Source organism: Macaca fascicularis, chromosome 11 (assembly GCF_037993035.2).
Source record: "Macaca fascicularis isolate 582-1 chromosome 11, T2T-MFA8v1.1".
Lineage (NCBI taxonomy): Eukaryota > Metazoa > Chordata > Mammalia > Primates > Cercopithecidae > Macaca > Macaca fascicularis.
In genome coordinates, this window is record NC_088385.1 from 139,137,308 (window position 1) to 139,163,805 (window position 26,498).

At 49.1% G+C, this 26,498-nt stretch overlaps 1 protein-coding gene and 1 non-coding gene across 35 annotated transcripts in view; both read left to right on the forward strand.

The window, feature by feature from the left end:
- Positions 1-26,498, forward strand: part of EP400 (E1A binding protein p400) — a 135,017-nt gene that overhangs the window by 73,784 nt on the left and 34,735 nt on the right. For 29 of the 34 annotated variants that reach the window (XM_065525078.2, XM_065525082.2, XM_065525091.2 and 26 more), the window contains 17 exons: positions 980-1,149; positions 2,012-2,254; positions 4,731-4,895; positions 6,497-6,655; positions 8,292-8,386; positions 8,865-9,136; positions 10,530-10,732; positions 10,816-10,985; positions 12,772-12,968; positions 18,205-18,316; positions 18,476-18,619; positions 23,828-23,986; positions 24,170-24,253; positions 25,047-25,181; positions 25,539-25,583; positions 25,668-25,821; positions 26,176-26,417. In XM_065525078.2, coding sequence (XP_065381150.1) covers positions 980-1,149; positions 2,012-2,254; positions 4,731-4,895; positions 6,497-6,655; positions 8,292-8,386; positions 8,865-9,136; positions 10,530-10,732; positions 10,816-10,985; positions 12,772-12,968; positions 18,205-18,316; positions 18,476-18,619; positions 23,828-23,986; positions 24,170-24,253; positions 25,047-25,181; positions 25,539-25,583; positions 25,668-25,821; positions 26,176-26,417 — 2,749 coding nt within the window. The remainder of the gene's footprint in view (positions 1-979; positions 1,150-2,011; positions 2,255-4,730; positions 4,896-6,496; positions 6,656-8,291; positions 8,387-8,864; positions 9,137-10,529; positions 10,733-10,815; positions 10,986-12,771; positions 12,969-18,204; positions 18,317-18,475; positions 18,620-23,827; positions 23,987-24,169; positions 24,254-25,046; positions 25,182-25,538; positions 25,584-25,667; positions 25,822-26,175; positions 26,418-26,498) is intronic. The other 5 variants (XM_065525097.2, XM_065525098.2, XM_074008458.1 and 2 more) reach the window with 2 other exon arrangements.
- LOC123567796 (small nucleolar RNA SNORA49) lies at positions 12,017-12,152 on the forward strand. Its single transcript, XR_006690899.2, has one exon. It is a non-coding gene; the product is annotated as a small nucleolar RNA SNORA49 (small nucleolar RNA).

Sequence of the window (26,498 nt, forward strand, 5' to 3'; positions counted from 1 at the left end):
GAGGTTTCTGCTTAGCTTGAGGGGCCACGACCCAGCAGGCTGCTCCTCAGGGAGCCTGCAGCCCTCAGGTAAATGAACAGCACCCATTCTAGTGGGTGCTAGTCTGTGTTTTTAAAATGGCTTTTTACAAAAACGTTTATAAAAGGTTTTAATAGAGACAGGGGTCTCACTCTGTTGCCGGTCTGGTCTTGAACTCTTGGGCTCAAGGAATCCTCCTGCCTCAGTCCCCCAAAGTGCTAGAATTACAGGTGTGAGACCACACACCCGGCCTAAAAATGACTTTTGATGGCCATCTCTGCCTGTTACGTTGTATAGGGGTTTTGAAAATGACCAGTATAGTTCCCAGCTTAAAGTGGGCACTGTGGCTCATGCCTGTAATCCCAATGCTTTGGGAAGCCAAGGTGGCAGGATCTCTTGAGCCTAGGAGTTGGAGACCAGCCTGGGCAACATAGTGAGACCCTATCTCTCAAAAAAATATATATATAATCCAGGTGTGGTGGTGCACACCCATATTCCTAGCTACTTAGAGACTGAGGCAAGAGGATTGCTTGAAGCCAGGAGTTTGAGGCAACAGTGAACCATCACTTGTACGGCCACTTGATCAGACTTTTGTCAAGTTGATGTTTCTCCTCACTCCCCTTAGCCCTTGTGCTATAATAGATGTGTTGTTTTCTAATCTACATTGATACGATTGTGAAAGTTAAAACAGCTTTCATCCTTGTATTCCCAGGAATCTGGGCAGATTTAACGTACCACTTTGGTGTACTTAAGTCTTGTTAGCCACTGCTACCGGGCTTGGGGGAAGCTTACCTAGGGCAGTACTTAGGCGTCTTTCCCTTCCCTCTGTAAACTGCACTCTGGGTGCTGGCCCCTGAGCTGGCTTCCTGTGGGCAGCGGTGAACCCTGGCTCCTTGAGGTGGCCTGTTCTCTCTGTGGTCTGATGCTCTGTGTCTTCTTGCCTGGACCAACGGGCATCTAGGTTGTTTCAGCCTGTGCAGTACGGCCAGAAGCCCGAGGGTCGCACCGTGGCTTTCCCCAGCACTCACCCGCCCCGGACGGCAGCCCCCACCACAGCCTCTGCTGCTCCACAGGGCCCGCTTCGAGGACGGCCGCCCATCGCCACATTCTCTGCCAATCCGGAGGCAAAAGGTAGACTTCACGTAGTTGTCTGCTCTCCGCCTTGTGGAGGTTTTTGTGGGACAAGTCCATGGCACTTTCTTCTTGCGCCTCTGGACACGGTAATTGTCCCCAAGTGGGACTAGGCACCACCTGCTGGCTCTCTGAAGGTGCCTTGTTGAGTTCTTGATGAGTTTTAGACTTTTTGATGGCTGGTAATGGATGTTTTCCCTATTGAAGAAATTTCACTGCTAGGTTAATAAGTGTTGATCTGATACTGACAGCCACTGGGCAGGCTGTTTCTGTTGACAAGAGGCGCATGCGTGCAGTCGTCTAGGAGACTCCTGAGAACGTCTGCTCATATTGTATTTTGTGCTGTCACTTGAACTTGATTATTCTTTTGAGGAAGGATAGAGTAGAAAAGGTCATCAAAATAGTTAAAAGTAGTATTTCACCACGTGGCCAAAGGGGCCCTCCACACCATGTCCATCGGGTTTTCTGAGCTAAAAATAAATGCGGAGACCTGCATTGTTGCCAGCGTTCTCTATAGAAATATGAGTGGAAGCTCTGTTGATGTTTTTTTGTGTGTGTTTAGGAAATAGTTTCTAATTGATACTAATGTTTGGTTGGGCTGACTTCTAACAGTTTCTGTTTACTCTGAGAAATGTACCGCGTAGAGTACTGTAGCTCAAAGTGAAGATAATTAACAACATGTAAAATTACGTTTCTCTCACTCTGTAAACTATATGGCCCCTCCTTTTTTTTTTTCCTTAAGAGGGGGCTTCTCATTTGAGAGACAGTGTGAAATGTTTATTTCTTTAAAATTCGGTTTAAAATAATGTATTTTATTAAGAACCTCTAACAGCTTTGCACAAACAAACCTTATCGATTGCAGCAGCAGCAGCCCCGTTTCAGACCTCTCAGGCTTCCGCCAGTGCTCCACGACACCAGCCCGCCTCGGCCTCCAGCACAGCCGCTAGCCCGGCCCATCCTGCGAAACTGCGGGCCCAGACCACAGCACAGGCCTCCACCCCAGGCCAGCCCCCGCCCCAGCCCCAGGCCCCCTCGCACGCGGCCGGGCAGAGCGCGCTGCCTCAGAGGCTGGTGCTCACCTCGCAGGCCCAGGCCCGCTTGCCTAGTAAGTGGCCTCACCTTTCCAGGTTTCTGCCATCTCTCTACCCCAGAGGAGTTGTGTTAAGAACACGGGGATGTAGGAGGAGCCTTGCTGTCCACTCCTGTGTCTTTCCCCAGCCCCATGCCCAGCGCTGCCTCTCACCAGTGCAGCCACCTCCGGCATGAGTCTAGCAGGGAGCGCCTCTGCGGAGGCCGCGTCCGGCCTTCTCCTGTCTGTGCTCTCTCTCCTGACCCCGCCATCCAGCTCTGCTTTCCTGCTGCGCTCACTCACTGCTTTGGTGCTGTTGTCGGCACTTCCCAGTGTTAGCCCCGGCCTTGTTCCACCAGCCACACAGGTGCACTCTGGGGGAGCAGATGCTCCTAGAGTGACAGCGACTGCTTTTGTTAAGGTCGCTTCCTTGCCAGTCATGTGAACAAGCTTTAGATTCCTAAAAAACATTAGCTCTTTTTAATCTCTCGCCTGTTACCAAACTTAAACTTGGGATGAATAATTGCTCAATCAAGATAACTTGTAACAATTTAATGACTTAAAAAACACAGTTATTAATTTTTTAAATACAGAACATTTTGCTGTGTCCAGTGGGATTAGTATGTTTTCAGACCTTACATGTACCCTATTAATTCTGTGGTGGAAATTATCCTGACTTAAAGTATTATATTGTTTCTCAAGTGCCACCTCAACTCCTTTTTTTGTTGGTATAGCCAAATTGCGTGGAGGCCTTTCTGGAAAGATGGAGATGGGAGAGGGAGTGATGCAGAGAGACACTGAGTTCAAACTAATTGTCTTTCCTTACAAATCTCTCTCTCTCCCATTGCCCAAAAATAAAGAGTAATTGTCCTAGTTAATTGCCCTAAGGGAGAAAGCAGTTGCATATGTTACATCTTTATCAAACTAGACACTGTCTTGCGTGGGATGAAAGTCATGTTGGTGGTTGCCAGAGGAGCTGTTCTTTGGGAGATCTGTAAAGTGAGCAAAACTGCTTTTCCTGTGGGCCGGTTCTCACCTGTGTATGGAGCAAGGAGGATTGTTGGGAGATTGACACTTCTATGCACAAATCTCTGTCTTCTGTTTCCATTTTCCCCTCCTTGTTCACAGTTATTCTGTGGGCAAGATGCCTCTAGACATTTTTCTAGTCTCTTACTAACTGTTCTTTTTATCATATCACTAATAATTCTGGCATGGATTTTCTTGGGAAGAACATTTAGACTCAAGTATCAACCATTGGGAAATAAATCTTTAAACCTGTTGTTCAGTAGTAGCCGGAAGGTAATGCCTTTTTGAGTTGGGGGCATATGACCACGTCTGAGTTATGTTTTTTCAAAAAAAGGGTTTTAAGCAACGCTAAGTTTTACTTTTTTTTTTAAAACAGTAAATGTTATAGATTGACTTTTACCGTCTAATTCAAATTAGTATGAAGTTTTATATCTTCAAGATTTTTTTATGTATGTGATTTATTTATGTATTTAGAGGCATTGCTAGATCTTGTAGGTGCTGTAGCTCACACCTGTAGTCCGAGCTACCTGGGAGGCTGAGGTGGGAAGATCACTTGAACCCAGGAGTTTGAGGCTGCAGTGAGCTATAATCCTGCTACCACACTCCAGCTTGGTTCATAGCCAGACCCTGTCTCTCACAAAATAAATAAAAATACATTCCTAGATTTTGGAGAGTTATGGGTGTAACTGAAGCTAGTTATTTTTTATATTTGTGAAGATACAGTCTCTCTTTGTGAGCTAAATTGGACAGGTACTTTCCACATTTATAAAGTTCTCTAAAGTTTAGGTTCATGTGTGAGTTTCCAAGTGTATTACAAATAAATTTCTGCTTTTTTTTTTTTTTTTTTTTGAGGTGGAGTTTCACTGTTGTTGCCCAGGCTGGAGTGCAATGGCCCAATCTCAGCTCACTGCAACCTCTGCCTCCCGGGTTCAAGCGATTCTTCTGCCTCAGACTCCTGTGTAGCTCAGATTACAGGCGCCCGCCACCATGCCTCAGCTAAATTTTTTTTTTTTTTTTTTTGCATTTCTAGTAGAGATGGGTTTTCACCCTGTTTCCAGCCTGGTCTCGAACTCCTGCCCTCATGTGATCCACCCAACTCAGCCTCCCAAAGTGCTGGGATTACAGTCATGAGCCACTTCATGCAGCTGATTTCTGCTGTTTTTGATGTTTGCTGCTTTTTTATTGTTTGGGTAGAAAAGTAAAATATTCCTTAATAGCTTCCTTAATATTATCAATATCTGATATCTAAAATCCCTACCAGTTATGGTTAAGTAAAGTTAACCATTAAAATCTGACATTTTGTTTTCTCTTTTTAATGAAAATAATTATTTTTAAAAAGTTGTAGAAAACACTACCTGATAAACATTTCTGTGGTGCTTCAGTTTATGATAGATGGTCATTATATACAAGAAATGATTGTCAATATGACACACCCAAATTTTTTCCAAAATGATCTGAATTCACCTTTTCATCTCCGTTTCAACAGGTGGCGAGGTAGTGAAAATAGCTCAGCTGGCATCCATCGCAGGACCACAGAGCCGCGTGGCTCAGCCGGAGACGCCGGTGACACTGCAGTTCCAGGGCAGCAAGTTCACCCTGTCGCACAGCCAGCTCCGGCAGCTCACGGCGGGCCAGCCGCTGCAGCTGCAAGGTAAGGATAAGGAAGAGAGAGCACTTGACGCTGAAATTGACAAAAGCGCCTCACCGTGAGCCCTGCTGCCCGCAGGCCTGCTTCGTGCATGTACGCTTCAGGCTTTTCCCTGTGTCCAATGATGCGTCTCATGGTCCGCGGAGGACCGGCCCAGCGAGACGCCGTTCAGCAGCCACTGGGCTGCCTGCGCTTGACGCGTGTCAGACAAACAACTGGCACGTTCTTTCCCAGCATCTGCCCTTTGAAGAGAGTTTCGTATTTTGTAGATCAAAGTAGAAATATTTGGCCAGGCGTGGTGGTGCTCTCCTGTGGTCCAAGCTACTCGGGAGGCTGAGGTGGGAAGATCACCGGAGCCCCAGAGGTTGAAACTGCAGTGAGCCGAGATCGTGCCACTGCACTCCAGCCTAATCACAGAGTGAGGCTCCCATCTCTAAATAATAGATAAGTAACAGAAATATTTGCTGCTTTCTAATATAGGTGTGAGACAAATTGTCCCCAAAACACCACAGGATTAGTAATTTTATGTATGAGAAATCATTTTCTTCTATCAACAGACTTAATTTTAACTCCCAGACCCAAAGCCCAGACCTTTGGTGAAGAGCAGTGTGTTTATATAGTAACTGCTCTTTAAAAAAAGTGAGGGAGAGGAATTGAGTAGTGCCTTGTCCTGGTGGTGGGATCATTGGCTCACTCTGTTTTAGTTTAGGGTTCAGGGAGCACCCACAGCAGCCCCGGCAGCCGCCTTCCCCCTCCTTCCTCGACAGCAGCCTTAGGGGCTGCCTCCCTCCCACCCCCACACAGCAGCCCCGGTGGCACCTTCCCCCACCTTCCCTGACTGCAGCCTCAGCGACCGCCCTCCCCAGTGCTTTCCTCATGATCGCTGCCTGTGGTATTTGTCAGGGTGGAAGGTTTTGTCATTAGTGGGGTGAGCCCACTGACCTCCTTGGAGAGAGAGACACATCTCAGCAGAACAAGGCCTGCCACAGAGAAACGATTCAGTTTGGTTTACTTCCTTTTTTTTTTTTTTTTTAAACATTTTTTTGGCCCACAGAGGTGGGGCCAATTGGTAACATCTCTGATGGCCGCCAGTTTTCGTAAAGTATGACATGGGAAGCTATCTCCAGAGTAAAAGAAGTCAGAAAGATGCAGTCATACAAGATCCAAAGTGGCAGCCTCCTTAAAAAGCAGCAGAAAAGCCACAGGCATCTGGGCTAAAAACAGGGTTTTGTTCCATTTCTTCATTCTCCTTGACTGCTGTCAGGAGTGACTACAGTGATCTGGGAGTGAGGATGTCCAGCTCAGTACCTCGAACAGCACAGCAGGTCCTCAGCAGCTGTGTGTCACACACCTTCCGTAAGGGACAGAGGGTAGATGGCCTTTTCTTGACATTGAGCAAGAGACCTTGCCTCTTAGTATGTCATCATCCACTGTTGGTGATGGGTTGCCACTTTTCTCACAGTGACTGAACTTTGCATTGATTTGTTTGTTTAGATTTGATTTTCAGTTTGTCGACTTACTTTGTACTGTTTGGAAGTGCCTGGAGTGTGTGACTGTGATGTACACGTGCCTGTTATTGACACCTAGCGGACCTATGATTGCAGGCAGCGTCCTCCAGATCGTGTCCGCCCCCGGGCAACCCTACCTTCGAGCCCCTGGCCCCGTGGTGATGCAGACCGTGTCTCAAGCGGGCGCTGTGCACGGCGCCCTGGGAAGCAAGCCCCTGGCCGGCGGTCCCAGCCCTGCACCCTTGACCCCACAAGGTAGGGTGCTCTGAGCAGGAGGGAGACTTGGCTTGGAAGCTTCTTTCTCTTCCATCTAAGGCGAGTGGAAGGCATTCATGTGTCTTTGACTGTATCTCAGAACAGCACAGTCTAGTGTGTGGCCATCTCTGATTTCTATAGATGTGTCATTCAGCCTGATTTATTTTCTTTTTCTTGTGCTTTCAAAGGTATTGGTTGGATATAACCAGCCTCCACTGTCCTTAGGGTTTTGTTTTGTTTGTGTTCTCACAAGAAATTTGGAATCATGAGAAATCTTGCATGTTATTTGCCATCACATTCAGTGTGCTCAGTCTCCCCTGGGAGTGGGACCGTGTGGCCGCCCACGCAGGGCCTGGTTCTTTGTCCGGCCCGAGCTGCCACTCCTCATCCTGTCTCGCCACCTGCTTCACCTCTGAGTCTTCACTCTGCCCCTGCCTTGGCCCTGGGTCTCCCTGGACATGCTCTGTCATGATGTGGTGTGTCCTCTGGAACCCAAAGACCTGTGGCGGCAGCTGGGAGCCTAGAGGGGTGAGGCTCTCTCCTTGGGATGGAGCCCTTGTCCTGGTGGCCGAGTGGTGTTTGTTCAGTTCCAGCCCCACCTCTGCATAGTGGGCAGTGATGTTGGGTGGGCCACTGCCAACCTGTTAGGCTCTGTTAGGCATCAGAGGAGGCTGCGAGCCTGGAGTGGGGAGGGGCCATGGCTTGTTCTCCAGTCCTGTTAGCGTCACCCAGCAGCAGTCCTGCATGCCATCGTGGTCAGCAGTTCCACTCGCCAGGTTTTGCCCCTACCCCCAGAACCAGGCATCTTGGGGATTCCAGAACCAGCTGCTGCACCCTTCTTCGCGGGCTGATGAGTCACTGTCCTGTGGAAGCCCTCCTCAGCTTCAGAGACCCCAGTACCAACTGGAGTCCTGGACCCTGAGGGTCTGAGCCCAGACACCCCCTACCCCCAAGTGCTGAGTTCTGACAACCTCAGCCTCTCTCCCCTTGTTTTCCCCTAGGGTGACTCTTAACCCCTGGGCCCCTTTTCAGCACTCAGACACCTCTTTGACCACATCTTTGTAGGAAAGTCTGCCACACTAAGTGGCATGGCTTCTGCCTTCCTCGTTGGCCCTGGCTGGTAGCTGGTGTCATGTCAGGAGCAGCTCCGGGGAACGGATATGAAATGGGCACTGGCTTGCTCTGTTGCAGTCGTGAGGACTGGGTGGACATCCTGCCAGGGCTGGGCTGCTCATGGCAGGCAGAAGCCTCACAGTTATCAGGCTGTCACCTGGGCTAGGAGGTGGCCACGTGCTGATGGCGATGGGGCACCCAGGGCCTTGGAGGTATGCTAGGATGCTTCTGGGTGGCTCTGGAGTGCTTCCCAAAGGAAAGGGATAAACTCCTGGCTCTATTCAGCTCCAGTCATGGCCTGGGAGCCAACATGCTTCCGTGGCAGATCTAAAGCATTTAAGTTTGAGCCATGCACATTCCAGCCATGTGCTGGTGGAGGATGAGGCCTTGGGGACATGCTGTTGCAGAATGACTTTCTGCGGAGTGTGCTGGTGGAGGGCGAGGTTCCATGGAGCATGCTGGTGGCAGATGAAATCCTGCGAACTTGGCGTTCCTTTTCACCTCTTCCTTTATGCATTTGTAGTTGGCGTTCCGGGCCGCGTGGCGGTGAATGCCTTGGCTGTGGGAGAACCTGGAACGGCCTCCAAACCAGCTTCTCCCATTGGAGGGCCAACCCAGGTAAGCACCTGAGCTTGAGACCCTGGTGCATGTGGACAAGTGGCTTTCCAAGAGCTGCTTGTTGTGTTCAGTTGTGATATTTAAAGGCTCCTGTGAATCCTCAAGTTATGTTACTGAATTCTTATTTTAAAACACAAATTTCCTAATACAAGAAATGAAACTGGACTTATGACTGCCAAAATCTCTTTTTGTATTTTTTTATGTCCTTCTGCAAGTCTTCCTGGGCATTAGAATTACTCACTTGTGTCTTGAGAAATACTTCCCATCTTGACAGAGAAGAGAATGCTTGTGCTCTCTGCTTCATTTCCATTTCTGTTTCCTGTAGCTGTCGGCTGCATTTCAATCTCTATTTCCTGTAACATAAGACCTTGGATATTGAACTGGATCCCATAGGTGGGAAATTCCAGGGGGTTTGGTGAAGACGGTAACTTGTCGTTCTGTTTCTCAAGTAACTGTTTTTCATCACTTTTTGATAAAGGAGGAGAAGACCAGACTCTTGAAAGAGCGCCTGGATCAGATTTATTTGGTCAACGAGCGGCGCTGTTCTCAAGCTCCAGTCTATGGCAGAGACTTGCTAAGGATTTGTGCCCTGCCTGGCCACGGAAGGGTACAGTGGCGTGGGTCCCTGGATGGCCGTCGTGAGAAGGAGGCCGGGCCAGCACACAGTTACGCTTCATCCTCAGAAAGTCCAAGTGAGCTGATGTTGACGCTTTGTCAGTGTCGAGAGTCTCTGCAGGATGTTATTGACAGGTACTGCAGACCTCGTGGCCTTTTCGGTGCTCTCTGGCTGCGTTGCGCCCCAGCAAGGCCCCTTCTTGTCTCGTGGATATTCATCTTATTCCCATCGGCTTCTCCCCACGCTGTCCCTTAGCAGTCTGTTTTGAAGTTACTGTTTGAGGTCTTCAGCTTTGGGGTGAGATGGTTTTATTATCTGGGTCTCAGTGCCAGGCACGGCTTCTGAAGGAAGTTGGCAGCCCTGGGGCAGAGCCACAGCACTGAGCTCACACTGTGCTTGGGGACAAATGACTGTGTTGCTAAGGACGTTCTCCATTTGATTCTTTCAAAACAATGACTGCATTAAAAGATCCTCATGAGTGAGTGAACGTTACATGATGACAAATATGTGCCAGAGTTGAGCTCAGAACATGCGTTAATGGAGAGCAAATCCGAGCTCTGGTGGGCACGGTGGGCACCTGGCCACTCTCACTGAGCTTGCTTTCAGTAGAGCGCGTTACCCTGTTTGCAGTTCCACTCCCTGCTTCGACCCGGTCTCCAGGCTCTGCTTCAGACATGTTTTCTTCCCTTCTTTACAGCTGTTGTATTTCTCATAGTTGTATCCTGTCTACAAAGGGAAACCTGGCTTCTTCCTGTACCTTGGCTCAGCTCAGCTTTCAGGTCTACCTATTTCAGTGCTTTCAGATCAGGAAACAGAATTAATGGGAAAAAAGAAAACTGGGAGTGCTTCTCCAAGGCCGAACAAGCCACCTCTGGCTTCTCCTGGTCTAGGAGTGGCTAAGTCAGTGACCTTGGGCTCCTGGAGTTTTTCTTTCGAGTACTGGTTTGTCTTTGTGTGCTCCTCCCACCATTCTTTCAGTTTGTATACAGTTGGGAGTGAGTCATAGCTGATGTCCATAGCAAGGGCCTTCTGGCGCAGGTGACCTCCACAGGTTGCAAGGTGGGCCTCAGGTTGGCTGTGCGATCTTCGCTATCTTGTCATTGTCCTAAAGATTCCTTCACCCTGAGTCTGGCCCCCGTCCTGGTGGCACAGTCTGTAGCAGTTCTAGGATCCACGAGACAGTGCACCTTTGTCCCGAACTTTCCAGCTGAAGACACACTGGAAAGAGAATGGCTCATCTCTGAACTAGTGCCTGCGGCCTAGGGAATCCACCCCCATTGATCGATCAGCCCTGGACTGTCTGAATTAGTCCCTAAGGTGGTGGTGGTTGGTCAGGACTGGTTAGGATCTGCCTCGTTGGGCCCCTACCCGTGTGCCAACAGCCACGTCCCCATGTGACTGGGTTGAGCCCTGCTGTTTCCTGGGACTTGGACTGCCGGAGGTCTCTGCCGCATCTTTTGGGAGCCCCCATGCTGGGTGAAGGTGTGTGGCTCCTGGTGGTGATAAAACATGCTTTCTGCTCCTCAGGGTTGCCTTCGTGATTCCTCCGGTGGTGGCAGCACCCCCGTCCCTATGGGTGCCGCGGCCGCCACCCCTGTACAGCCACAGAATGAGGATCTTCAGGGAGGGCCTGAGAGAGCACGCTGCACCTTACTTCCAGCAGCTGCGGCAGACGACGGCTCCGCGCCTGCTGCAGTTCCCTGAGCTGAGGCTGGTGCAGTTCGATTCAGGTATGGGGCAGTTGGTGGTGTGGCCCGTGTGAGCTGGGCTGGCCCTGGATGATGAGACACTCTTGATGTGATTCGTTTCCCAGGAAAGTTGGAAGCTTTAGCTATCTTGCTTCAGAAGTTGAAATCTGAAGGACGTCGGGTGCTGATTTTATCACAGATGATTCTTATGTTGGACATTTTAGAGATGTTCTTGAACTTCCATTACCTCACCTATGTAAGAATCGATGAAAATGCCAGCAGTGAGCAACGGCAGGTGAGAAGGACATTGCTTGCCTTGTCCCTGATGGGTCAGTCACCGGTGTGTAAGGCCTGAGTGCTGTGTAAATTCAGTGGTCTCATGGCCCTTCTAAGTGAAAGGAGAAGGACTTAATGAGCCTTTGAACTTCCTTAAGTCTCAATCCATCCTTTGATATTTTTTATTGAAAGCCATGTTGTTAGGTAAATGCAGTCTTGATGTCTCAGAATAAACACTGGTGACCTGCAGTCATCATTAAGACAATACTGGTGTACTTCAAGAGGTAACTACGGGGTAAAAATATGAAAACAATTCCAATCAATTTAGAATTAAAGGAAATACAAGTTAAGATAATATGCCCGTTGTTTACTTACTAGATTTGCCAAGGCTGTTTTGATTCATCAGGCACAGTGAGTCAGACACTCTCATAGCCTGCCGTGGAGGCATAAACTAGTATAGTTCTAGAAGGCAGCCTGGCAGTATGGATTTGAACCTTAGTGGTAATGTATTTAGAACCCTTTACTTACATAACAACAAACACACCACGTGAGATCTGTCTGCAGAGTCGTCGTTGAAATGTTGATGGTAATCCACAGCTGGGAACAGTCAGTGTTCAGCAGAAGAGTGAGTGCATAAGGGGTTGTCCCTGGGCCCCGCGCCCCGGCAGCTTCATGAGCAGAAACCGTGCCCAGCATTCCATGTGGTGCGCTAGGCCCTTGTCAGCAGCATTTCAGAGCCAGCTTCAGTAGCATGGCCCAGTGTCCCCCAGATGCTGCCCTGTAAGTCACGCGACCTGCTTTATCTCACACACATGCTCATGCACACGCTGAAGAGGGCTAGAACGAAATAGAGCAAAAGGTGGTTTAACAAGTTTTCTTGGTGATAGTCTAACAAATTACAGGCAGAATGCTTTGCAGGAAGAGAGATGTTCAGTGGTTAGGTTTTGTTTCCGGCACAGAAATAGTTATGGAAGAGAAGTATTCAAGTCATCTCCTTTCATGGTCCTCAGTGAGCTTAGAGGAATGTCCTTCACGGTTTTATTTTTCCTGCTTCCTCAGCCTTACTCCAGGGGCTTTTTGTTGCCTGTAAAGTGCCCTGGCATTGCCTGAGGATAGATGAGAAAGCACATATCCCTCCCCAGTAAGACGCTGTTTTCTTTTGGGGCCTACAAGTTGAGCTGACAGTAAATGCAAGGTGGAATCTAACTTTTTCTTGTCACTCATGGCTGGTGTTATTTAAACCGTGGGTATGAGGGTGTTGGAGATGGGTGAGTGTAAGATGATGGTGGCTGCACGGAAGAGCCATAATACAGTGCAGGGACCTTGGTGTTGCTTTAACATGAGCCTTGTGTTGAATGGAATACAAACCAAGCAGTTTTGCTATGCGATAATTTCTTTTTCTTTCTTCCTTTTTTTTTTTTTTTTTGAGACAGAGTCTCGCTCTGTTGCCCAGGCTGGAGTGCAGTGGCGCAGTCTCGGCTCACTACAAGCTCTGCCTCCCGGGTTCACCCCATTCTCCTGCTTCAGCCTCCCAAGTAGCTGGGACTACAGGCATCCGCCACCTCGCACGGATAATTTTTTGTATTTTTAGTAGAGACGGGGTTTCACCATGTTGGCCAGGCTGGTTTATATTTCCTGACCTTGTGATCCGCCCGCCTCGGCCTCCCAAAGTGCTGGGATTACAGGCGTGAGCCAGCACACCTGGCCTGCTATGGGATAATTTCTAATTGATAAATGGTGAAATGTGTCAAAGGTTTCCCAACATTTTCCAGGAATACTGACTCCAGTGTTTTGTTTCATCTTAGGAACTGATGAGGAGTTTCAACAGAGACAGGCGGATTTTTTGTGCCATTCTTTCCACTCACAGCCGTACCACAGGTATAAACCTTGTAGAGGCAGACACCGTCGTGTTTTATGACAATGACTTGAATCCAGTGATGGATGCCAAAGCTCAGGAGTGGTGTGATAGGATCGGGAGATGCAAAGACATCCACATATACAGGTGAGGGCCTGCAGGGACGGCCGTGTGGAAATGGAGTCAATGAGAAGCTTTACAGGAGGTATTGGTGCAAGAAGTACTAATGCAGAAACAAAAGGAAAAACTAAAGACAATACATGATATCTAATTTTAAACTAGGTTTTGTTTTCCTTCAGACAAATTTATGTTTCTGCTGTTTTATTTATTCCTTTTATTTATACTCAACATTTGCTTGAAATTGTAAGTTAGTGATGCTGCTTACACAAATCATCTTGCCGTCCTCAGTTTTTACATGTGGTACCTCTTCCAGAGTACCTCAGTCTTAAAAGTACGATTTAGGTTTTGGGTTGTTTTAATTATTATGAAGTAAAAGTTATCTGTTAGTAAAATGGCTATTGAAAGAATGGTCAACACCTGTGAAAAGAAGAAAAAGAGAATTAAAATAGATTTTTTTTTTGAGACGGACTCTTGCTCTATCGCTCAGGCGGCAGTGCAGTGGCACGATATTGGCTCACCGCAACCTCTGCCTCCCAGGTACAAGCGATTCTTCTGCCTCAGCCTCCTGAATAGCTGGGACTACAGGCGTGCACCACTACGACTGGCTAATTTTTGTATTTTTGGTAGATATGGGGTTTCACCATATTGGCCAGGCTGGTCTCGAACTCCTGACCTCGTGATCCGCCTGCCTCGGCCTCCCAAAGTACTGGGATTACAGGCATGAGCCACTGCGCCCAGCCAAAATCTATTATTATCTTTTTTTTTTTTTTTTTTTGAGATGGAGTTTTGCTCTTGTTAGTCAGGCTGGAGTGCGATGGCGCCGTCTCGGCTCACTGCAACCTCCACCTCCTGGGTTCAAGTGATTCTTCTGCCTCAGCCCCCCGAGTAGCTGGGGTTACAGGTGTGCGCCACCACGCCCTGCTAGTTTTTGTATTTTTGGTAGAAACGGGGTTTCACCATGTTGGCCAGGCTGATCTTGGAACTCCCAACCTCAAGCGATCTCCCGCCTTGGCCTCCCAAAGTGCTGGGATTATAGGCATGAGCCACAGCACCCAGCCTATTATTAGCTTTAAAGATAAAAACTGTAACTGTCAAAACACAATTGGGAGACATGGAGAAAGGTTACTCTATATTTTTAAATTTCTAAGTGCTTACTGTTACAGTGTAATAGGATATTTACTTCTTTTGCTTATTTTGTGCCTGGTTGTGTACCGAGTGCAGCCTAGGCTCGCCTCTCATAGTGATGTGTCAATTCCCAGTAGGGAACCTGAGACTAGACAACTATGGTCCCTGCATGAGATCTCCTAGGTAGTAGCTGACCCTGCAACTACAACCCCAAGTGTGCTTTAACCTCTTTTTTTTTTTTTTTTTTTTTGAGACAGGGTCTGTTGCCTAGGCTGGAGTATAGTGGTGTGATCTTAGCTCACTGATGCCTTTATCACCTAGGCTCAAGTGATCCTCCCAGCTCAGCCTCCCGGGTGGCTGGGGCTACAGGTGTACAGCACCATGCCTGGCTAATGTTTGTATTTTTTGTACAGACAGGGTTTCACTATGTTGCCCAGGCTGGTCCCAAACTCCTGGACTCAAGCAGTCAGCCCGCCTCAGCCTCCCAAAGTGCTGGGATTACAGGCGTGAGTCACTGCACCCAGCCCGCCATTTGTTTTTTAACAAGACAGTTGGTGTCATAGTAATTCAAATGCTGTATTTAAATTGTTTGATTATTATTTTTCTTGCTATAAATGCATTCCTTGTTCCTCGAGGAAAAAAAGGAAAGCCTGTAAAGAAAAACAAGGATCCTATAGAGGCAGCAATTATTAATATTTAGATGCACATCTTTCCAGACATGTTTCTGATTCTTTAAGAAGGCTCACACTATGTCTTATTTTGTAAACTTTTTTTTTTTTAACAGTATATTATACATATGTTTCCATGGTGATGAATATAAGTTTGGTGCATGGTTTATGTTGAATGGATAAGGGCTTAGTGTGGAATCCATTCTGCATTGTTGGCCCTTTAGCAATTACTAGCTAGAAATTGGAAAAGTGTTTTATTCTCAGTAGCAGTAAAGTCTCAGGCATGGCCTTAGCGGTGCAGGAACAGGGCATCTGAAGTGTGGCATGAGGTGGCCTTGAAGGATGCAGGATGAGCTGTGCCAAGTGTGAAGACCCACTTTGTTCTTGAGTGGGTAGACTTCGTTCATGAACTTGTGAAGTTTCTCCAAAGTAATACTAAAATTTAATATTTTTGTGAAAACGCTTCTCATGGGTGTGGAGGTTGTATGCGTGCACACACGTGGCTGGGTAAGGTGGTGCCAGTGTGCTTGCGGTGCGGACATCCTGACGAAGGCCGCCATCATGATGCTCAGTGTTGCGGGTGGGAGTGTGCCCCACTATGAGCTATGGGGACCCCCAAACCGCATGAGGGTGCTGTTGGTGTCAGGGCAGATAGCCTGGCATCCATGGGGAGTTTGCATGTTAACAGAGGTTGGCTGTCACAGTAACTGGAGGGCCTTTCTGTCATGAATGTGCTGCATACCTTGCGCTCCATGAGTGAGAGGATGGGCTTGGAGTGCTGCTCCCATGGCTGACCAGAGCGGAGTCCAGAGGGATGAAGGACTTGAATGTTTTCAGTGGAGCAGCAGTATTAGAACACTCTTGAAGAGACAGTGCCTGTGGCCGAGAGCTGGAAGGGACCGCCTGACCCACACAGACCCCGAAGTCAGGGGAGACAGGCACACGGCTGCAGTGAGACAGGAAGCCGAGCGTTGTACAGATACGGTGAGCCCGGTGGGCAGGCAGGTGATGAGTGGGGAGATGACAGGAAGCCGAGCGTTGTACATGTATGGTGAGCCCAGTGGGCAGGCGGGTGATAGAGCAGGAAGATGATTTGCCATTCTCAGTGTAAGTAAAGGGTTAAATAGCTCCTAAAAATCGAGAAGATATATAAAGTTCCCCCCCACCTTACCTTTAAAAAGGAAGGGCCTGTGAATATGAACAGTCCATCCCAATTGGCCAAAAAGTATGAGAGGCCGCTCCAGCTCACTGGTCTGGAGAAGGAAGGACCAGTTTAATGCATGATGAGATCTCTCTTCTCATGCCCCATACAGGTGAGACCCTAAGGGAACGAGCCTGCTCAGCCTGGCACTAGAAAAGGGGATGTCCTCATGTTGATGGGGACGTGGGATTGCTATCTAAGGATGTGTGTTGCAGCTTTGTCACATGGCACAAAGCAGTCACTGGGGCACAGCCATCCCACCATATTGAGCAGCCAGGTGGAAAATGAGCTCATGTTGAGGGATTTCTGTAATACACTGCTTAGCGAGGATAGCAGAATGCAGAGAAGTAGGAAATGAGGCAGACATTTTCCCCACACGGTTGTGCATGAGGTGACAGTACACGGAACATCATGGAAGGACACACCCAGGTTCACAAAGAGCATCGTGGAAGGACACAGCCAGGTTCACATGGAACGTTGTGGACGGGCACACACAGGTGCACCCAGAACGCCATGGATGGACACACCCAGGTTCACACGGAGCATTGTGGAACAACACACCCAGGTTCACATGGAATGTCGTGGAGGGACACAACCGGGTTCACATGGAATGTCGTGGAAGTACACACCCATGTTCACACGGAGCGTCATGGAAGGACACACCCAGGTTCACACGGAACGCCATGGAAGGACACACCCAGTTTCACAAGGAACGTCGTGGAAGGATACACCCAGGTTCACACCGAGCGTCGTGGAGTGACACACCCAGGTTCACACAGAACGTCGTGGAATGACACACCCAGGTTCACATGGAACATCATGGAACGACACACCCAGGTTCACACAGAACGTCGTGGAAACACACACCCAGGTTCACATGGAACGTTGTGGAAGCTCGCACCCGGGTTCACATGGAATGTTGTGGAGGCTCGCACCCAGGTTCACATGGAACGTTGTGGAGGCTCGCACCCGGGTTCACATGGAACGTTGTGGAGGCTCGCACCCAGGTTCACATGGAACGTTGTGGAAGCACGCACCCACCCAGGTTCACACTGACGTGGCTGCTGGGGTAGAGGGCAGGAGAGGCAGGCCACCCTCCCTGAAGCAGCCATGAAGTGCACCTGTTAGGAAAAGTGTACCCGTGGAAGTGCACACCGTCACATATAGGCAGCAGCACCTTCTTGTGAACTAAGGTGGGTGGAAATGCCATCCCTACCTTTTTTAATGGTTCTCAGGGTGATTGGAATCCAGGTGATTTTTTGTTTTGTTTTGTTTCTTAGACTTTTATGTAATCAAATAATTTACGATGAGCATGTAGTAATATAATCGAGAAAGAGCAGATTTTCATTGAAAGGCCAGGAAAGTCTTCCTAGGTGGTAGTTTGCTGTTGATGAAGTTGTCCGTCCGTCTTTCATGTTGCTATTTCCCTTTGTTACGTATTTAGTTCCTTTGTTTGTGTCTGGGTTCACGTCTTCACTTTCCGTTCTGTTCCCTATGATTGTTTTTCTTTAATATTTAGGATCCTTTTAATTTGGAATTTTCTGAAAAAAAATTTGTTTTCATCTCTGTGAAAATCATGCTGTTAAAGTTGTTTAATGTGAACATTTTGGGGGGTTAGCATTTAGCATTTTATAGGCAGATGAGCCTCATGGGAAGGCAATAGACTGCGTGGTCTGTTCTGTGTCCCCAGTGATACAGTCTTAAGGAAGCAACTCGGGTGCATGTGTCCCTGCACTGGGGGTCCGTCTGTCCAGTGGGGTCACATCTACAAATCATAGTCTTAATTGAACGCCTATTGTGGGTCTAGTAGTGTACAGGGGTTAAAAAGATGAAAACGTCCATAATTACGTGAGAATGAGATGTCTCATGAGGGTTAACAAGCAAGTCTGTGAAATTATCAGTTCTTCCTGTTGGGCTCAGTGGAAGTTTCCAAGAAGATATATGCTGGAGGTACATCTGGAAGGACCAGGTGGGACATTTCCAGGTTGAGACTGGTGGGAGAAAAACGGGATGACGTGTAGTAGGATGAGGTGGGACAGCGAAGAGTCTTCCGGAGGGGCCTCCTGTCAGCTGTCTGGGAGGCAGGAGAGCTAAGATTGGAGGGGCTGGCTGACAGCGGCCTTTGGGGCCCCACGAAGGCATGTTGCAAACAGGGGTAGACCTGGAGGAGGGACATGGACTCGCTGATCACCATCTGCATACTGTGGCCAGCCTGTTGTCACTGCATTTCCAGGTGACCGACTTAGCATCTTATGTCCTTTGTTTGCAGGCTTGTGAGTGGCAATTCCATCGAAGAGAAATTGTTGAAAAATGGAACTAAAGATTTGATCCGAGAAGTGGCCGCTCAGGGAAATGACTACTCCATGGCATTCTTAACTCAGGTACTCCTTATTCGGTGAGAGTCCTCGAGGTGAGGCCCGCTGTGCGGCGCGTGGAATCGCCTGGTGCTAGTGCGCACTAGCGAGGGCTTCGGTCTGCGGCTCAGGCCAGACGCACCCTTGGACCTGGTACTGGGGAGTAACACACGTCTCTGTGTTTAGCGAACCATCCAGGAGCTGTTCGAGGTTTATTCTCCCATGGATGATGCTGGCTTCCCGGTCAAAGCGGAGGAGTTTGTGGTGCTTTCTCAGGAACCTTCTGTCACGGAAACCATTGCACCCAAAATTGCAAGACCTTTCATAGAGGTGAGAATACATTGAATCTGGCTGGAGAGTTGCATGGTGGGAGCCGTCAGAACAACTGCACGCTCCCCTGGGGCTCTGAGTGCTCAGTCCCCACTCTTCCCTGGCCTGAAGCCCTCTTCCCGTCCCTGCTTTTGGAGCCTCCCCCCTCCCTTCTTTCCGTCATGGGGATTTTGAACTGCAAATACAAGTGAGGGAAATGGTGACGAAGGTCGCGAACTACAGGCCTGTCACTGAAGCAGTTGCTGCCGTCTTCATCCGCACTTTCCCACAGTCTCAGCTCCTTCCCTCCCCATGGAAATCTATTCCTGCCTCCTCTGGAGGCTCTACCAGCACTGCCCCTGCTCCCCTCCAGCTGGCTGTGTTGGCTTCTCCCTGAGCAGAGCAGCCACCAGCCTGCACTCAGGTGCTAAGTGTCAGGTGCCGGTTGATTGTGAAGACTGAGTGTAAGAAAACACAGACTATCACGTTGGTACTTTTGAATGTTGACTGCCTGTTGAAGTGATAATATTTTGGCTGTCGGGTTATGTCAGTATTTTACTGTTTTGGCGTGGGTACTAGAAGATAGAGGGCATGTTTGGGTCCTTTGATTTTTCCCTTTTTGGGGTGCTGCTGTGTGGACACATCACATACCTGTCACGGGGCCACTGTTCCCTCCCTATCCCCATGGCTGCCTGCCAAAGCCCTACAGCCTCACGTCCTGGAGATGGAGGCTTTTAGCTACCTTCGTTCTCTGAGTCCTCTCTTCCTTCATGTGGCCCTGCTACTCCTCCAGAGCTTGTTCTGGGGCCCCCGTTTCTGTGCCTCTTACCTTGGAAGGATTTGGTATCCCTGTGCATCTTTTTTCCTGCCCTATTTGACTACAGTGCCTGACTGCATGGGCTTTTCTGTATGTTTTTCTTTTCTGTGAAAGCGTTAAAGACGAGACCGGGCACACTGCACAGCCTCTCAGCACTTGTCCCTCAACACGCGAGATTGAGCCTCCCAGCCTCATGGTGTCAGCCCCCTCCTTGCCTGTGCTCAGCTTGTTCTCATCAACTCTGATGCTGTCTCCTCTTCCATTTCTAAACATTACTCAGTTACCAAATAAATAAGAAATACTTGGGGTATGACTGTTTTAGTCCGTTTGTGTTGCTGTAAAGGAATACGTGAGACTGGGTGATTTATTTTAAAAAGGGGTGTATTTCACTCATGTTTCTGATGGCAGCAGAGTTCAGGATTGAGCATCTGTCTGGTGAGGGCCTCAGACGGCTTCCATGGTGACAGAAGGGGAGGGGGAGCTGCATGTGCAGGCCATGGAGCGAGAGAGGGAGCGAGGGGCAGACAGCAGGCTCCCTTTAATAGACTGACCCTCACAGGACGAACAGGGCGAGACCCATTCCCCCAGCCCCAGAGCATGTCTGTTCCTGAGGGATCCACCTATGACCCAAACCTTTGAGAATTTATAATGAAAAGCCAGTCTCCTGCCCTGCCCCCACCACCCCGCCACCACCCCGGTTCTCACATTTCTTCTGGAGAGATTGTCTGTGTATCATTTCCTTTACACAGACATACCTTACAGATTGTTACGTATCAGGAGGTATGGATCAACCTCATTCCGTTTTAAGGAGGTAATACATGCATGAGGTTGGAAAAGGAAAACAATACAAAATCATAGCTAGGGCCAGGTGTGGTGGCTCAGGCTGTAATCCCAGCACTTTGGGAAGCTGAGGCTAGAGGAGGGCTTGAAGCCAGAAGTTCAAGACTGGCATGGGCATTATAGTGGGACCCCATCTCTACAAGAAGAATTTTAAAAACTATGAGTGTGGTGGTGAGCACCTGTAGTCCCAGCTACTGGGGTGGCTGAGGCGGGAGGATCTCTTAAGCCCAGGAGACTGAGGCTGCTGTGAGCTGTGATCGTGCCACTACACTCCAACCTGGGTGACAGAGTGAGACCCTGTCTCAAAGACAAAATATGCAAAGGACCTGACTCTGTGTGTCTCAAAGGAAAACATGTAAGTGGCCGATGTGTAGACGAAATAATGTCCAGCATCACTAATCATCAGGAAAATCAAATAAGAACCACATGAGGTACCAACTGGCACCTGTTAGGATGACTGTCATCAAAACGCAAAAGATAGCGAGTGTTGGTGAGGACATGGAGGAAAGGGGCCCGTTGCACTCTGTTCCTGGGAACGTCGTTGGCACAGCCACCATGGGAGACGGCAGGCAGCTTCCTCAAAAATGTGGAAATAGAGCTTCCACAGGATCCAGCAATCCCACTGCTGGGTGTCTATCCAAAGAGTTGAAATTAGCACATAGAAGAGGTGTCTGCACCCTCGTGTTCATCGCAGCACCATCCCAGCAGCCAGGACACGGAATCAACGCAAGTGTCCATCAGAAGTCCGGGATTTTCCGTATTGGCTCTGTTGTTTCCCAGCAGCATAGTATTTCAACACATAGATTCTTTGGAAACATACTTGTTGATTGTTTTACTGTGTGTCAGGCATTGTTCTAAGCAGTAGGGATACAGGATCGAAAAAAAGACAAGAATTTCACCTTTCATGAAGCTTATATTCTAGTAAGGAGAGAGGCAGAAACCAAACCTAGTGAGTAGAGCATGTAATTTATTCACACGAGAAGCTGTGAAATGCTGAGTCCAGGGGAGAATGTTGTGGTCACCACAGTAGACGGGTCAGTGTGGCTGAGGGGGTGGGGAGGGTGTGACCAGGTGGGGCCTGACTGCAGGGAGCCCTTGGAAGGGTTTGAGTCAAGCTGTGGTGCAGGGTCTGGCATGACCTAAGAGAGTCGCTCTGACTCCTTTGTTGAGACTCGGTTGTAGCAAGGCAGGGGGATCCTGGGGCCCAGTTAAGAGTCCCAGAGCAGTAACACTGGTGAGCAAGGCTAGTGAGGAAAGCTGGGGGACCTGCCGGGGCAGCGGGGGGGTCTTTGGAGGGTAGAGCCAGCAGGACTCGCTGCAGTGGGTGTGTGAGGAGGATGGCTGCTCCTCACTGGCTTGACCGGCCCCTGGGAACAGAGAGGTAGGTTAGCCTTGACCTTTTGCCAGCAGAGACAGATTCACGTTAGCGTGCTGTGCTCGTACCTGCTGCACGGGACTGTGGCTGTAGGATTCTTCTATCATTGGCAACGCTCATCAGAGGATTTGTGCCTGAAAAATGATTTTAAGAAAAGTCCTTGTTGACATACAGAAACATACAGCAAGTGTACGCATCACAAAGATTCCCGCTGGAGAAATGTTCTGTCAGCAGAGGCATCTGGTGGAGGAGGAGGATGCGGCTGGCTCCTCAGAAGGCCTGTCCCCCATCGGTGCTGCCCCTTGAGAATTCCGACAGCATTCCCTGCTTCTGCACTTTCTGTACATGGGGCGCTCTTCCTTCGGGTCTGCCTTCTTGTTGTGCGCGGCAGTCGGTAACTCATTCTCATTGCCGTGTGGAGTTCTGTCTGAATATACCACAGCTGGTCAGATCTGCGGCTCGTGGGTGTGATGGAGTAGTTAATGTGAGCTGTGCTCCTGTGGATGTTTCAATCCTTGTCTTTGGTAAGCACACATGTGCGATTCAGGCTACATACGTTTGACTTCAGGGGATGCTGTGGCTGCGCCGGGGATGCTGTGGCTGCGCCGGGGATGCTCCCACCATGGGGTTGTTGTGGGTGGTGGTGTGGAGGCGAAATTGCTGGTCCTGTCACCGTAGCTACAGGGTGGAATGTGGGATAGTCTCATTGTGGTTTAATTTGTAGTTTTGCTGTTGATTGATGAGTTTGAGTGCCTCTTCACATATTTACTGGCAGTTTGAGTACTTTTTAAAGACATGCGAAGGCTTTTCCCAATTTTTTTTAATTGGGTTTTTCTCTATTTCTTTTTCTTTCTTTTTTTTTTTTTTTAACGGAGTCCCACTCATCATCCAGGCTGCAGTGCAGTGATATGATCTCGGCTCACTGCAACCTCCACCTCCCAGGCTGAAGTGATTCTCCAGCTCAGCCTCCCAAGTAGCTGGGATTACAGGTGCACGCCACCACGCCTGGCTAATTTTTATATTTTTAGTAGAGATGGGGTTTCTCCATGTTGGCAAGACTGGTCTTGAACCTCTGACCTCAGGTGATCCACCTGCCTTGACCTCCCAAAGTGCTGTGATTACAGGCGTGAGCCACCACACCCGGCCAGTTGTCTCTGTTTCTTAATGACTTGTTGGAGTTCTTTATGTATCCCAGATAAAAGGCCTTTGTTTGATAAACGTGACATATCTTTCCCATTCTGTGGTTTGCCTTTCTAAACGCCAAATATTGATGAGCAGAAGTTCCAAGTTCTGACACCATCCAGGGCCCACGTCTGCTCTCTTTATAGTTGGCGCTTTTTGTGCTCTGCTGAGGAGATTCTCTGCCCACCTGAAGGTCGCCGTGCATCCTCCTCTGTTTTCTTCTACATGTTGCGTTGTTTTATGTTTGCTACTTAGGTGCACCACCTATCTGGCAATAAGTTCTGTGTATAGTGTCGAAATAGTGTTATATAACTTTGCAGGTTTTACCAGATTGCCCTGGAAACAGATTGTATCAGTTTTTAATTTGTATCTTCTAACTAAAAACCATACCTCCATGTCAGATGTGTTTTGCCCACATCTGCAGGTAACTATCAGACGTGTGTTCCTAGCTGTTTCTGCAGATGAACAGTGGCATCTCCTCATTCTAACTTGCGTGTCTTGCACTGTGATAAAGCTGTCTTGTATGTTTATAGTCATCAATGCTACATTTCGCGGCGGACTTGCTCCTGCTGCCATAATGTTGGGCTGTCCGTCTGCTGTCTGGTTCCTGGACAGAAGCCTCTGTCTTGCTGTGTCTGTCAGCTGAGGGCAGTAGTGTGCATCGGGTCTGAGATGGAGCCTCCTGGGCCTTTCTTGTTCTCGGAGCTTCCCTGGCCCTGGGTGCCCTGGTACGCTTTGCCTGCGTCAGTGCTCAGCCCTTCCATGGGGCCTGCCTGTCCAACTCGATAGTAAGGTTAGCAAGGCCCAGGAGATTTCCCGCTCATTTTCTGTATTCTCTAAGTGCCTTATCATTTTCACCTGTAAGAGGACCTCAGGGAAGGAGTGGATGGCCTTTATAGAGAGTGGGTGATTACAGTGTAGGCATCGCCATTAACTTTACATAGGATGGCTCTTTTTTAAAACTACCCTCATTTAAAAAATCTGTCAAGGCAATCTAAACATAGACTTTCCTCAGGCCCTCAAGAGTATTGAGTATCTGGAGGAGGATGCCCAGAAGTCCGCAGAGGAGGGGGTGCCGGGACCACACACTGATGCGCTGTCCTCAGACTCTGAGAACATGCCATGTGATGAAGAACCGTCCCAATTAGAGGAACTAGCTGACTTCATGGAGCAGGTTTGGGCATGTTTTCCTTTACAACTACCTACTTTAAAAATTTGACCGTTCTATAAAATATTTATTGTTTACTGCAAGAAAAATCACTTTTTTGATTCAAATGTTGGTGAGTGGGTTGTATAAGGAACTTGACTTTTATTAACTTGCTATTAACCCTATTCAAAAAATATACTTTTGGAACAGCTTACACCAATTGAAAAATACGCTTTAAATTACCTGGAATTATTCCATGCTTCCACTGAGCAAGAAAAAGCGAGAGACAGTGAGGTAAGAGGGTCAACTTTCGGTCAGTGAAAAAAATGGCAATATTGTCAGAGTTAAGTTTGATTTAAAGTAAATGTGACTTCATTAAATTAAAGTCACAAAAGCCAAAACCCACAAGTTTGGAAACGAACTTAAAATGAAGAGAGTCTCGAGATGCCCGTAGGGACCGTGGAGCTTGTTCACCCCTCATAGGGACTGTGGAGCTTGTTTTCCCCCCATAGGGACCGTGGAGCTTGTTCACCCCTCGTAGGGACCATGGAGCTTGTTTTCCCCCCAAAGGGACCGTGGGGCTTGTTCACCTCTCGTAGGGACCGTGGAGCTTGTTCACCCCTTGTAGGGACCGTGGAGCTTGTTCACCCCTCGTAGGGACCATGGAGCTTGTTTTCCCCCCAAAGGGACCGTGGGGCTTGTTCACCTCTCGTAGGGACCGTGGAGCTTGTTCACCCCTTGTAGGGACTGTGGGGCTTGTTCACCTCTCGTAGGGACCGTGGGGCTTGTTCACTCCTTGTAGGGACCGTGGAGCTTGTTCACCCCTCGTAGGGACCGTGGAGCTTTTTCACCCCTCGTAGGGACTGTGGAGCTTGTTTTCCCCCCATAGGGACCATGGGGCTTGTTCTGCCCTCAATGTCTTTGATTTGATTTGCAGCAGGCTGCTGCTTGCAGGGTGACACGTTGTGGGTCAGTGTGTATAGAGAACATGTGGCTCTGAGACAGCAGGGAGACCTAGAGCGGGGACTCGGGGACTGCTCTGAGCTGCGTTCCTGATCCTGAAAGTTCCTGCTTCTCTCCCCATCAGGATGCAGTGATGACTGCAGTGAGGGCATGGGAGTTCTGGAACCTGAAGACCCTGCAGGAGAGGGAGGCCCGGCTGCGGCTGGAGCAGGAGGAGGCGGAGCTCCTGACCTACACCCGAGAGGATGCCTACAGCATGGTACCTGGCCCGGGGCCCTCCTGCCCTCTTGCCCCCCTGCTGCGGGGCACTTGTTCAGCCATGTTTGGCTGTTCAAAGTCTGTGTACACTGACATGAGAAAATGCCTAGGAATTGTTACTTCTCATATCAAAACAGCTTCACTCATGTTCTAAAAACAGTTTTCTTAAAAATTGACACTTGGAGATTGCAGTTAGATATTGACCAGCTCTGATTAAAGCATTTATAAGTCTTATTATAAATAGTCATGTCGATCAGACTTATTTGGAAGACTTAATAAGTATGAAGGTACATGATTTGTGGCTTACAACATGACACTGAGACTTGGTGGAAATTAGAGCGTGCCGTGTTCCCTACAGGAGTATGTCTATGAAGATGTCGATGGGCAGGCAGAAGTCATGCCGGTGAGTGCTGCCCTCTCCCTTTGGGTCTGCGCGGGCAGCTTCCTGTGAGTTCCACATCTCATGGGCCCTCCCTTCTCTGTGCAGCTCTGGACCCCGCCCACCCCGCCACAGGACGACAGTGACATCTATCTTGACTCGGTCATGTGTCTCATGTATGAAGCCACTCCCATCCCAGAGGCTAAGCTGCCCCCCGTGTATGTGAGGAAGGAGCGGAAGCGACACAAAACAGACCCCTCAGGTGCGCATCCCGAGGGCATCGCGTGACCTAGGCGGGCCCTGGCCTGCAGAGTCCCTGCATATCAGCCGCTTTCTGCTGTCTACTGTCTGCCTGTCTGCTGCAGGGCGAGTGCTCACACGCCCGTCCGCTGCCCCTCAGGCCCTGTGCACAAGTTCTGTTTCCAATGAGGAAACCTTCGTGTTTCCTTCTAATTGACCGTGAAGACCTGAGAGCAGGTCTGTCTTTGGCAGGTGCTTTCTGTGGCCCCTTTGCCCAGGCACCTCCAGACTTGCCCAACCTGTTTCCTTTGTCTTTTGCCTGCCCATGTGGAGTCTCCTGGTTTACTGTCTTGCTGAAGACGGCCTCTGTGTTCAGCTGCAGGCAGGAAAAAGAAGCAGCGCCACGGGGAGTCCGTCGTCCCTCCTCGGTCCCTGTTCGACCGAGCGACACCAGGCCTCCTGAAAATTCGCAGAGAGGGCAAGGAGCAGAAAAAGAATATTCTGCTGAAGCAGCAGGTGCCGTTCGCCAAGCCCCTGCCAACTTTTGCCAAACCCACGGCCGAGCCTGGTCAAGACAACCCAGAGTGGCTCATCAGTGAGGACTGGGCGCTGCTGCAGGTAGGTGGGCGTGGTCTTTGTGCCAGCGATCACGGGGTCATTTTTCTCCCTCATGTCTATGCTTCCAGCTCACTGTGATCA